At 47.7% G+C, this 12,238-nt stretch overlaps 1 protein-coding gene across 8 annotated transcripts in view; it reads right to left on the reverse strand.

Annotated features, from left to right (window-relative positions):
- The window catches only part of CNTROB (centrobin, centriole duplication and spindle assembly protein), a 145,288-nt gene extending 134,776 nt beyond the window's left edge, over positions 1–10,512 (reverse strand). For 2 of the 8 annotated variants that reach the window (XM_069218632.1, XM_069218628.1), the window contains exons 1-4: positions 10,445–10,512; positions 5,579–6,277; positions 5,008–5,092; positions 725–809 (exon numbers count right to left, since the gene is read on the reverse strand). In XM_069218632.1, coding sequence (XP_069074733.1) covers positions 725–809; positions 5,008–5,092; positions 5,579–6,277; positions 10,445–10,462 — 887 coding nt within the window. In that variant the 5' untranslated portion in view covers positions 10,463–10,512. Of the gene's footprint in view, positions 1–724; positions 810–5,007; positions 5,093–5,578; positions 6,278–7,158; positions 7,255–9,488; positions 10,424–10,444 lie in introns of those variants that run through there. The other 6 variants (XM_069218627.1, XM_069218626.1, XM_069218633.1 and 3 more) reach the window with 5 other exon arrangements.
- Between the last annotated feature and the right edge of the window lie 1,726 nt (positions 10,513–12,238).

Below are 12,238 nucleotides of genomic sequence, written 5' to 3' on the forward strand. Positions count from 1 at the left end.
TTTTTTTTAATAAACAAATGTTCAGAATCCCACACACCGGGAGAATATATGGATATATGCAGTGAGTGCTAGTCAGTGTTTAAGCCTGACAGTCTATTCCTGCTAGAGAACCTGTTTCAAGGAAACTATGGCTTTGTATTGGCACACCAATGGGTAGTGCGGGTCAAGATTGCCAAGGGAGATTTAGCAATACGTTGAATGAGCAGGTGATTTTATCTAGTTCAAAAGGAACAGGGGCCTTCCAGGTCATGAGATGCGTAAATCTAACTGCACTTTAAGTGATCATAGAGTCTCAAAGTAAAACCTTTAGTAACCAAGACCTTCCTGCAGGACTAGTACTAAAAGACAAAGAATCACGGCTAGGGAAGACAGGCTCCCTTCAGTCTCTCACTTTGCCTTTGGACACTTCAGGAGGAAGGGAAAGGAAAGCTGAGATGGTGAGAGGAAGTACAAGAAAAAACCTTGGAGGAACGCCAGTAGCTTGTGCCATGTAAGTTATGCCATATGCTCTGATACAGCTTTGTGTCCCTTACCCTGTGAGAGGTGCCTGGGCCCTCACAATTGCTTCTAAGATTCCACCAACAATTTTGCGACTCCACCTCAAATACGTCCTTCTATCGTTAACCTCCCACAGTAACGTGATGCTTAACCAGCTAGGCATCAATCAAGTGATCCACATATTGAACAATCCTTAAAACATGCATCTTTGTTACAGGTCACTCACTTTAGAAGGTTTGCTGTGCTGTCACTTGTGAAAGAATCCTCCTCTTCCTTCTCCCCCATACCAGGAAGCATGAATGAAGAGTCACCTGAAGAAAAAGAAAAGCATGTCCAAAATAGTACCATGAGACACACCAGCAGTCCTACCCTCAATACCCCGAGAATCTATGGGACCAGAGAAGGTTCAGAGGTAGCAGCAAATCACAATTTTTTCACAAGAACACTAAAAAAAAAAAAAAAAAAAAAAAAAAAAAAAAGACTTGCACTATACATACAGACTGCAGTATTTAAAATACAGACCAGGCTCACCTCCAACCCAACGCAGGACTAGTTCAGGGCGCAGTAAGAAGAATACGTTGACCTGGGAACACATACCACAGTGCAAAGAGATGCTCAACATGCAATATAGGCGGTCCAATAGAGGCCTAAATTTGCCATCCAAGAGAGGTCTCTAAATGTCAGGCGACGCTGTAAATGTTTTCATCTTCTATCAGACTTTTACTACAGACGTTTCCCCTTTATCATTTTGGAAAGACTGCTCTTTCATCCAGATATTTCTTCCTAAACAAGGGACAGACAATACAGCTCTGAGAAGGTACATGTAAGGAAATGCCTTCTTGGCATGGTTACCCCCTGACTTTTTTGCCTTTGCTGATGCTATGTTTTGAATTGAAAGTGTGCTGAGGCCTGCTAACCAGGCCCCAGCACCAGTGTTCTTTCCCTAACCTGTACTTTTGTATCCACAATTGGCACACCCTGGCATCCAGGTAAGTCCCTTGTAACTGGTACCCCTGGTACCAAGGGCCCTGATGCCAGGGAAGGTCTCTAAGGGCTGCAGCATATCTTATGCCACCCTGGGGACCCCTCACTCAGCACAGACACACTGCTTGCCAGCTTGTGTGTGCTGGTGAGGACAAAACAAGTAAGTCGACATGGCACTCCCCTCAGGGTGCCATGCCAACCTCACACTGCCTATGCAGTATAGATAAGTCACCCCTCTAGCAGGCCTTACAGCCCTAAGGCAGGGTGCACTATACCATAGGTGAGGGCACCAGTGCATGAGCACTGTGCCCCTACAGTGTCTAAGCCACAACTTAGACATTGTAAGTGCAGGGTAGCCATAAGAGTATATGGTCTGGGAGTTTGTCAAACACGAACTCCACAGCACCATAATGGCTACACTGAAAACTGGGAAGTTTGGTATCAAACTTCTCAGCACAATAAATGCACACTGATGCCAGTGTACATTTTATTGTAAAATACACCCCAGAGGGCACCTTAGAGTTGCCCCCTGAAACCTTAACCAACTACCTGTGTAGGCTGACTGGTTTTAGCAGCCTGCCACACTCAAGACATGTTGCTGGCCCCATGGGGAGAGTGCTTTTGTCACTCTGAGGCCAGAAACAAAGCCTGCACTGGGTGGAGATGCTAACACCTCCCCCAGGCCGGAGCTGTAACACCTGGCGGTGAGCCTCAAAGGCTCACCCCCTTTGTTCCTGCACCACAGGGCACTCCAGCTAGTGGAGTTGCCCGCCTCCTCCGGCCACGGCCCCACTTTTGGCGGCAAGGCCGGAGGAAATAATGAGAATAACAAGGAGGAGTCACTGGCCAGTCAGGACAGCCCCTAAGGTGTCCTGAGCTGAAGTGACTAACTTTTAGAAATCCTCCATCTTGCAGATGGAGGATTCCCCCAATAGGGATAGGAATGTGACCCCCTCCCCTTGGGAGGAGGCACAAAGAGGGTGTACCCACCCTCAGGGCTAGTAGCCATTGGCTACTAACCCCCCAGACCTAAACACGCCCTTAAATTTAGTATTTAAGGGCTCCCCTGAACCTAAGAATTTAGATTCCTGCAACTACAAGAAGAAGAGGACTGCTGAGCTGAAAGGCCCCTGCAGAAGAAGAAAAGAAGACACCAACTGCTTTGGCCCCAGACCTACCGGCCTGTCTCCTACCTTCTAAAGAAACCTGCTCCAGCGACGCTTTCCCCAGGACCAGCGACCTCTGAATCCTCAGAGGACTGCCCTGCTTCAAGAAAGACAAGAAACTCCTGAGGACAGCGGCCCTGCTCCAAAAAGACTGCAACTTTGTTACAGAGGAGCAGATTTAAAGACCCCTGCAAATCCCCGCAAGAAGCGTGAGACTTGCAACACTGCACCCGGCGACCCCGACTCGACTGGTGGAGAACCAACACCTCAGGGAGGACCCTCCGGCGACTCCGAGACCGTGAGTAACCAAAGTTGTCCCCCCCTGAGCCCCCACAGCGACGCCTGCAGAGGGAATCCCGAGGCTCCCCGACCGCGACTGCCTGACTTAAAAAACCCGACGGCTGGAAAAGACCCTGCACCCGCAGCCCCCAGGACCTGAAGGAACGGAACTTCAGTGCAGGAGTGACCCCCAGGAGGCCCTCTCCCTTGCCCAGGTGATGGCTACCCCGAGGAGCCCCCCCCCCCTTGCCTGCCTGCACCGCTGAAGAGACCCCTTGGTCTCCCATTGACTCCCATTGGAAACCTGACGCTAGTTTGCACACTGCACCCGACTGCCCCCGCGCTGCTGAGGGTGTACTTTTTGTGTGGACTTGTGTCCCCCCCGGTGCCCTACAAAACCCCCCTGGTCTGCCCTCCGAAGACGCGGGTACTTACCTGCTGGCAGACCGGAACTGGGGCACCCCCTTCTCTCCATTGAAGCCTATGCGTTTTGGGCACCACTTTGAACTCTGCACCTGACAGGCCCTGAGCTGCTGGTGTGGTAACTATTGGGGTTGCTCTGAACCCCCAATGGTGGGCTATCTTGGACCCAAAACTGAACCCTGTAGGTGGGTTACTTACCTGCGAAAACTAACAATACTTTACCTCTCCCAGGAACTGTGAAAATTGCACTGTGTCCACTTTTAAAACAGCTATTTGTGTTTTATGTGAAAAGTATATATGCTACTTTAATTCAAAGTTCCTAAAGTACTTACCTGCAATACCTTTCAAATGAGATATTACATGTAGAATTTGAACCTATGGTTCTTAAAATAAACTAAGAAAAGATATTTTTCTATACAAAAACCTATTGGCTGGAATTGTCTGAGTGTGTGTTCCTCATTTATTGCCTGTGGGTATGTACAACAAATGCTTAACACTACTCCTTTGATAAGCCTACTGCTCGACCACACTACCACAAAATAGAGCATTAGTATTATCTCTTTTTGCCACTATCTTACCTCTAAGGGGAACCCTTGGACTCTGTGCATGCTATTCCTTACTTTGAAATAGCACATACAGAGCCAACTTCCTACAGTACACTCTAGAGTACAAATCTGCTTCAGGTTATTCATCAGGTTTACCCCGAAGGGGAGACACACCTGATCAAACACAGCTATGGCTGGCATTACGGGCTGTGTGAATTCTAATTTATTAAGATAAACCACAATCCGTTAACTAGGAGCAAATCTGGGTCAGACCTGGGTGGACTGGGCTACAAAGAGTGAGAAAAGACAGGCCAGTTGGTCAAGGAAGCTGGCTTGTACTGGCAGAGGTCGGCGAGGAGAAGACAGAATTGTGAGGAGAGAGGATGAAAAGCTGTAAAGTTGGAGACTTCTTAGTTTCACCTCAGCCAAAGCAGAAAAGAAACGCACCCTAGAATGCTGAATGGCGACCAGCCAAGCAAACATATCTAAAGAGATGGATTCCGGATGGCCCACAAATAAGCACGAGTATGCAGCCTGGTCAACTGCTCCGAGAGGGAGGACTCTACCTAGTAGCCAAGCCTGTTAACTAGGCTTATGTCAACACAGGGAATTTGGCTAACAAGAGTAAAATTGGGTCCTTGACGTGTGTAAACCTACACAAAATTCAGTCAGAGATTTGTTACAAGCTTGTAGGTTGCATTATTGACTGCGTCTCAAGAGGACATGACTCGTTTCCTCAGATAATAAAAAAAAAGGTTTTACTTACAAGTCAACTGCTATGCACTCAGTACTAGCAGATGTTAGCTGCGGGTTTGGTAATGCGTCTGTTTGGGAAAGGGGCTGACTGACCATCACAACTTAACTGTTAACGCTGGCAAGTAAAAAAGAACTGCATGCAATTCTGGAAAACAGGCCTAGAGATAGGGAAGTGATTTCATGACTTAATTGGTGTACTGAATGCAGAGAGATCAGGCAGCTGAGGGCTGACCTTAACTGATCTCTCCTGACGAGTATTTCCCCTACATCTGTTTCACAGGGTTAGAGACCCCCTGCAATTTTACTTCTGCCCCCCTTTGTCCCCTTTACTCTACTTCTCTCTGCTACATACTCACTGTACTGCAAGTCTTTTGAAGCCCGAAGCATTCCCTGTAGGTGATAGCGAACGCTCTCCATTTCAGAGATGTGTCTTGAGCCAGACTGCCATGAAAACAAAGTGGAAAAAGGGGGTCAGGACGAGGCAAGGTAAAAAAAATAATTAAAAAAAAAAAAATAGGAACCAGGTCACAAAAACCAGATTGGGAACATCTACCACAAAAGAAAATAATCAAGGCAAGATCACTGCTGAATCAGCGACACCCCCTTTCAGTCTTACAAATATAAAGTTTTCGCTAAAGATTAAAGCAGTTGCTCCATTTGTTAATCATTTCTCTTACTATTACATGCACTAATAATCTACATTTATTCAATCCCCGTTCCTCTCTCCTTGTATAAGTCTTGGAAAAAAGGTTGTTCAGTTCCCCAACCACTTGTGCATAAGAACATTTCACCCCAATCCCAATCTGACATTTCTCACAGGACTAGCATGTCAGGCCCTGGAGAATAAGTTACTTCTCAATGGGACTGTTCTGAAACCCCTAACACTGTCGCTAGAGGCAAGCAACACCCTTCTTATTCCTTTCTTACCATCTTAATTTCGGTTGACAACTTTTCAGACATCTCCTCTTCCAGGTTCTCTGGATCAGTGCAGGGGTCTTGTGTGTTCTGGCCAGCCATGCAACCACTGTCGCCACTAACTTCAGACAGTCGGCCCTCAGGAGAGTTTGGACGCTTTCGGTGACGACTTGCTCTAGACTTGTCCTCAGTCTTCTGATGGCTAGGTGACACTGAGGAGGTGCTCTGTTGGGATCTGGGTGAGGAGAGTGTGCTGCTAGTTTGGCTACTGGATTCTTCACTCCCCTCACTCTCCTCGCGTTGCCCAGGATCTTCTGTGTTGAGGACCTCTCGGGCCCGAGATAAAGGATTCCGTTCTGGCCTTAGAATGGACCTCCTGGAAGAGCCCAGTGGTTCCAGGTGAGCACGTGCCTGGGCTTCTACCTCCTTGCTTCGGCGTAGTGAGGCATAAAGCTGGGCAGTAACCTCAGAGGAACCACTCCGGCGGCCATACGGGGAGGATGGCTGGGAGTGGAGCCGGGGTTGTGAGCTTACTAGATCCTCTGGCATGGAGGGACAGGTCTGGGAAGGGGTAGTTGGGGCAGAGTTTGGGCCAGATGCTGGCAACGGTTCAATGTCACTCATGAGATCGTCACTGTGCAGCGAGGAGCTCAGAATAGGGCAAGAGGTTCTCCAGGCCATGAGAGAATTCAAACTCCCTTCCAGAGATCTCTGTAAAAAGAAAGTTGTTTAATAGAAATTTCACTCGAAACTTTGCATTACAAATCATCTTGTTAGGGGCAGAGGCGTGTGATACAGGACTTCACTAAGCAGGCCGCAAGAAAGATACTCTATGACGGCTCTTGCAAAGGTTGACTGGATACCTTTCTGTTGCTTACTACTGTATTTGGGTGTCAAACTGGTACTAAAGAGGTCAAGCCTTTGCCCGCAATAGTGTTAACATGCTTAAAAATAACAAAATAATGAAGTAATGATATCACAATTTATGCTGCATTACGCTGAATAATTTGCCTTTCCTTCTCACATAACTCAGTCCTCATCTGCTGCATAATTCCAGTGGCCATGCCAACCATGCACAAAAGCAATAAGGTCCAAGTTAATAACCTCCCATACTCAAACATGCACTCCATAAGTGGACTTGACCAACTAGGCGCCTATACCAAGAGGGGCTGCTTACTGATTTTTTTTTGTGTGATTCAGCTGCATGTGCAATCATGGGAACCCACCTTCAACTGTCAGTTTGACAACTTTCTTAAAACATACTCAGACAAATACAAGACGAAAACTGGGCCGACGATGGCAACGGCAATTTTCACGCCTGTGCCTAGCTGTAATCTGCATCCCAGTAGCAGCGGCTCGTAGCTCCGCGCTTCAGAAATTGCCCATTCAACCACTAGCAAAAGCGCAGAAAGGGTTATTTTAGAAACGGTGACTGCACAAGGAGAGCCTCGGGATTCCCTAAAAGGCTTCAAAACACATGTAAAACTCTCACCAGGAACATCCCCAAGACAAACCTCTCTACTCTCTCTAGGCTGACGTCTGCAATAGCCTAACGTCTGCAATAGCCTAACCCTACAGGAGCAATCACGTACCTCCGACTACTTGGAACTTGTAACTTCGTTACTAAATTTTAAAACTTGAAGCGACTCACGGAGCCGCATGTGCGGTCTTACGAAAGTTCCCGACTGCACCCAGGCTTTTCCACAATCTCACAAGGACCCCTCGCCGTCTCTTCGGGCATACCCCTTCTGCTCTACCTGTTCAAATCGCTCTGCTCAACCCATCCTTCAGTTGGAGCAGAGGCGCTGCTCCCCGCCCCTTCCACTTCCCTCCCTTCTCTGGTCCTTTCCCTCCTCTGCCTTTGCCGCTGCTTTCGGGACATTTCCCTCCTCAGCAGGTTCCTAGCCCTTATTCATTAGACACCACTCGAAACACCCGAGGCTCAAACTAGGTCAAATGTCACTGGTAAAAGTTGCAACCAAACTTCAGTGGGTTTCAGTTAAGGTCGTGGCCATTTTCACGATGATTAAATAAGTTTTTTTTTCTAAACTGTAAGTTGAAAAATAAAGCAATTGTAGCGTTTTTATAATGGGGTACGTGTAGTTCCAATTTTATGAATAGCATCTTTCTGTAAAAGCATTTTAAAGGATTCTACATCTCCTTTTAGTTTTTTTCAACTCAGTACAACACAGAACGCCCTTCGCTTTGTCATTTTCGAAGCTCCCTTTTCAACTGCCTGTATTCTAGTTCGCTTCACACTCAACCTCTAAGATCTTTCTAGTGTGTGTTTGTTTCCCAGTCTCCCTTAGGCCCCTGTCTATATGGTAATCACTTGTCTCAGCTCAGGCCCCTTGTGGGCGGGGGTCAACTTAACATCAAACACGGTCAACAAGCTCGTAAACCTTATGATGGTCTGGCAGCTCAAATATATATTTGTAAAACATAACTATGGCCGCAAGGAGGGCGTGTTTCATTATGGTCTGTTAAAATAGGTGTCGGGGGCCACAGGCAAGAGGAACGCAAACATTCAGAAGTGGAATCCAGGTATACTGGAGTACATCAGTACAGGCCAGTGTCTGCTAACTCAAGGGTGCAGGGCAATCCATGAGCCATTGACCTGTGCAAGGAGGAGGCAAGAGGAAGAAAGCGGCGGATCCAAGAAGTTAGTTAGCCAACACATGGGCCAGAACACAAGCTAACTCTAAAGAACAGCTCACAACACCACTGTCCAACAACTCAAGATATGTACACTAGATAACAGACATAATTCCTAAATGCATCTGTTAAGCTCTGACACAGTAATTTAGTGAAAAGAGCTTTATTCAGAAACCACCAACCCAACAGCAGCGTAAGCTCCCATTCCTTCAACCGTCCAGTATCTCTCTCTGTTAGACTCTGCTCCAGACCACCCCATCAGAATCTCAATGACAGAGATTCTAGACTTTGCCCAACATTCTTAAACAGCCACAACAGCATCCAACACAGATCAGATAAGCCAACAGCTGGCTATCACCACACCCCAAAAAACGTCATTAACAAATTATAGTTACACTTATCTAATTGCTGGACAACTTGTAGCTTTGAGGTCTCACAAGTCAATAAATATGGCATTCTCTTTATACTGACATACACACTATACATGTATAGGCAGTAGCTGACCCAGACTTCAGGTTGATACAATAATTCTATCAAAAATGGCTTTGAAGGCAGCGTAACCCATGCTAGGAAAAAGAATCTTTTAACACACACAAACCAGAAGGTTTAACAGCCCTCACTAAGGCCCATATTTATACTTTTTTAGCGCCGCATTTGCATCGTTTTTTGACGCAAAAGCAGCGCAAACTTACAAAATACAATTGTATTTTGTAAGTTTGCGCCACTTTTGCATTAAAAAATAATAAATATGGGCCTAAGAGACCTAAAATAAACATCTGTCTTAATACAAGGTAAAAGTGTACCCAAACTTAAAAGATATGATTTTTACCAATCAAGGTCTTTCTTCTTGGTGGCAGCTCTAGGCAACATGATGACATGTTAAGACTGACATGAAACTACTTGAGAGCAATGTTATAAGAGTGACAAATTATTTTGGTCCCTAGGTGTTTGCATCAGTCATATAGTGATATAATTTATACGCTAAGGTTAATGCCTTTAACAACTTAAGAATGAAATGTTATGAGGTGTGATTTCATCAAAAACACTCGGGCACGCCCAGTACTGTTTCTTCACAGTGCACGCTATGGGCAATTTAGTAGCCAACCCTGTGACTGCACTTATCAGTATCAAAGGACTGCCGTTTTAGTGTACACATAAGTTAGTCAATATTAATACCCCCCCCCCCCCCTGTAAATAACTTATGACACCAGATCAAATCCTGCCGCGCTTCATCAACAGCCACGTAGGAATGTAACAGTGTTTATACCTACGCTGCACCTAGGGTCCAGGTCCAAAAGTAGAGTCAAGCACTCCCAGATAAGAGACCAATGACGACGTTGCAACGGATTTGCCTGGCGGTTTCGAGTGGATGGTGCCCTGCACCAACAGACGACAATGCACATCACTGAGGTTGGCACACACGCTCAGGTGCCACCCACTGTATGGAATAAAATCAACCCCAGTAACCACTTCCCCTCCTCGCCTCCCACCCATTCCCGCCACCCACTTCATTGCTTAAAGGGCCTCACTCATTTGGCCTGCTTTTCTGGTGTTTAACCCACTACACTAACTCCCTCTCATCCAGTTTTAACATGCCTACTTCACCCTCACCATAGGTAACTAGCTCTCAAGTAGCTATACAGTGTTTCTTCTCCTCTACCGCCTGCATGTTACCCCCTCACATACCTTCCACATTAACATCCTAATATCTTCCCCCTTTAACTTACACCCTGTTTTCCAACCTTCTACACCCCTCGCTTTCCCAAATTCCCTTTTAAGGCAGCCCTAGTAACCAACCAACCTTTTTTTCCAGTCACCCCACACACTTCTCCTCATCCCTTCTTCTAACCCTCCATCCCCGTTCAGCTTCCCCTCCCCGCCTCCTCTCCTCACAACACCTCCCTGCGCCCTGCTTTCCTGCCACTCCTAAGCCCGGCCGTCCTGTCGGCGCCCCGCTGCTCCTCGTCAGTCTGGTCGGTACTACGTCTTCCTGGGCCCCACACTCACGGGCCACCTTTCCTGCCCCCAAAGTCTCCTCACCAGACACTCTATTTCACCACCTCTTCACTAAGTGTCCTAACGGCTTTTCCTTGCCCCTCTGTCGAGCGTTGCCCCTTCCTGCCCCGCTCCCCCCTTCGCAGGCCCCCCCAGGACCGGCGCGCTGCCCGCCCCCGCCGCTCACTACAGTTTAAAACCCGCTCTAGCAACCGCGCTCTCGCGCACCTCGTCTCCAGGGGGCATTATCGCGTCGCTCTGACGTCACAAACCATACGCCTCGCCATCTTGGAAAAGCCGGAAGAAAGTCGGGCTAGATAGCCATTCCGTAAAAAATAAGCCCAACTGCCTCTGAAATATGTCATCAAACAAAACCCTGCCCAGGGAACGATGACGACGTTTTCAAGCGTTTCAATGTTGTACTAAGACTTGAATTTGGACGGATAGTGCGCTCAGTGAAATAGAGAGCAGGTTTTCACGTGGGAACTCCCAAATTAGAACTGTTGGCAGAGCCAAACGGACTGGCCTTGACAAGATAGTGCAATTTTTTATTCTTTTATCATTTTCTTTGCAAACCAACGAAAGAAAGAAGAAAACATTTTGCTACTAAAGTATAGTGGCCACGGGATAGCGGTTTTATCAAGGGAAGATAGGAATGCTGGGTGGGAAAATGTGGACATATTTTTCTCACTTAACTGAGCATAAAATGCATGTATTTTGTCAAAGTTTTGGGTCTGAAGAGCCCCGAGAGTAAGTAAACATTGTGGGTGCCAAATCAAACAATCAATCACTTTTTGTAAAGTGCAGCTACTCACCCGTGAGGGTCTCAACGAGTTTGGGAGATGGGGGGCTCATCCGAAGAGCCACTTTTTGAGGTTCTTCCTAGTGCCCCTTCTGGGGTGGGCGCATGGCCCAATGCCAGGGTCGGCTGTCCCCTTTATTTGGTACCTGTTAGAAATGGTGGTCTCTAGTTGGCAGTCGAGTTTGCACCCTGTCTAAGTAGGGACCCCCACTCTAGTCATGATAAGGGAGATACCCGCTCAGATAACCCGTGCTCAACCCCTTGGTAGCTTGGCACGAGCAGTCAGGCTAATATCAGAAGCAATGTGTAAAGCATTTGCACATAACACACAGTAATAAGTGAAAACACTACAAAAGGACACCACACCAGTTTTAGAAAAACAGCCAATATTTATCTGTGTAAAGCAAGACAGAAACAATAAAAATCCGACACAGTTTTAAAGATATGAATTTTGCAAGATTTACTCAAAAATACAGTACCTTGAAGTTGATAGCTCCACCTGGGGCAATCACGGAGTCGTGATCAACAAAACCAACAGTTCAGGCCGGCCATAGCGTCGCGGGCCAGCTACGGTGCATATCGAACTCCGGGCTGATGAAGTCAGGAGCACTGGCGTGGATGGTGTCAGGGCTGCGGTGTGAAGCAGGACGATGCGATGTGCGGTGCCCACAGGTCATGGTGCAGGCAGAGGCTCGGTGATGGCGTCCAGCCGCTTTGGTGAGACCAGGGCTGCAGTGTGAAGTGGGGAGGTGTGACGTGCGGTGTCACCAGGTCATGGTGCAGGCAGTGTTGTCATTGTTGCTGAAGCACTGTCGTTGGTAGGCCCAAGCTGGTGGTGCGGGACGGGACGGTGCTTCGTGACCCTCACGAGCGGTGTCTACAGGCTACGGTTCAGGCAGGGGTGCCTGGTGACAACACTGGAGTCGATGGTGCTGGTTTCGGTGGACCGGGGCTGCGATGCGGGACGGGACGGAGCATTGTGTACCTCACAAGCGGTGTCGTCATGGATGCCCTCACTGCAGTGTGAGCAGGTGATGCTGGAGTGCGGGGCCCACAGATCACGGTGCGAGCAGTGGCTCGGTGAAGTCATCCGATGACGGTGTCTGTGAGACCAGGGTGGCGGTACGAAGCCGGGCAGTGCGGCTCCATGCAGCGTCAGCAGGTCACGGTGCAGGCCAGAGGCGTCGTTGACGGCGTCAAGGTGGTTTTTCTCCTTGAAC

This window comes from Pleurodeles waltl, chromosome 12 (assembly GCF_031143425.1).
Source record: "Pleurodeles waltl isolate 20211129_DDA chromosome 12, aPleWal1.hap1.20221129, whole genome shotgun sequence".
NCBI classification, from domain to species: domain Eukaryota; kingdom Metazoa; phylum Chordata; class Amphibia; order Caudata; family Salamandridae; genus Pleurodeles; species Pleurodeles waltl.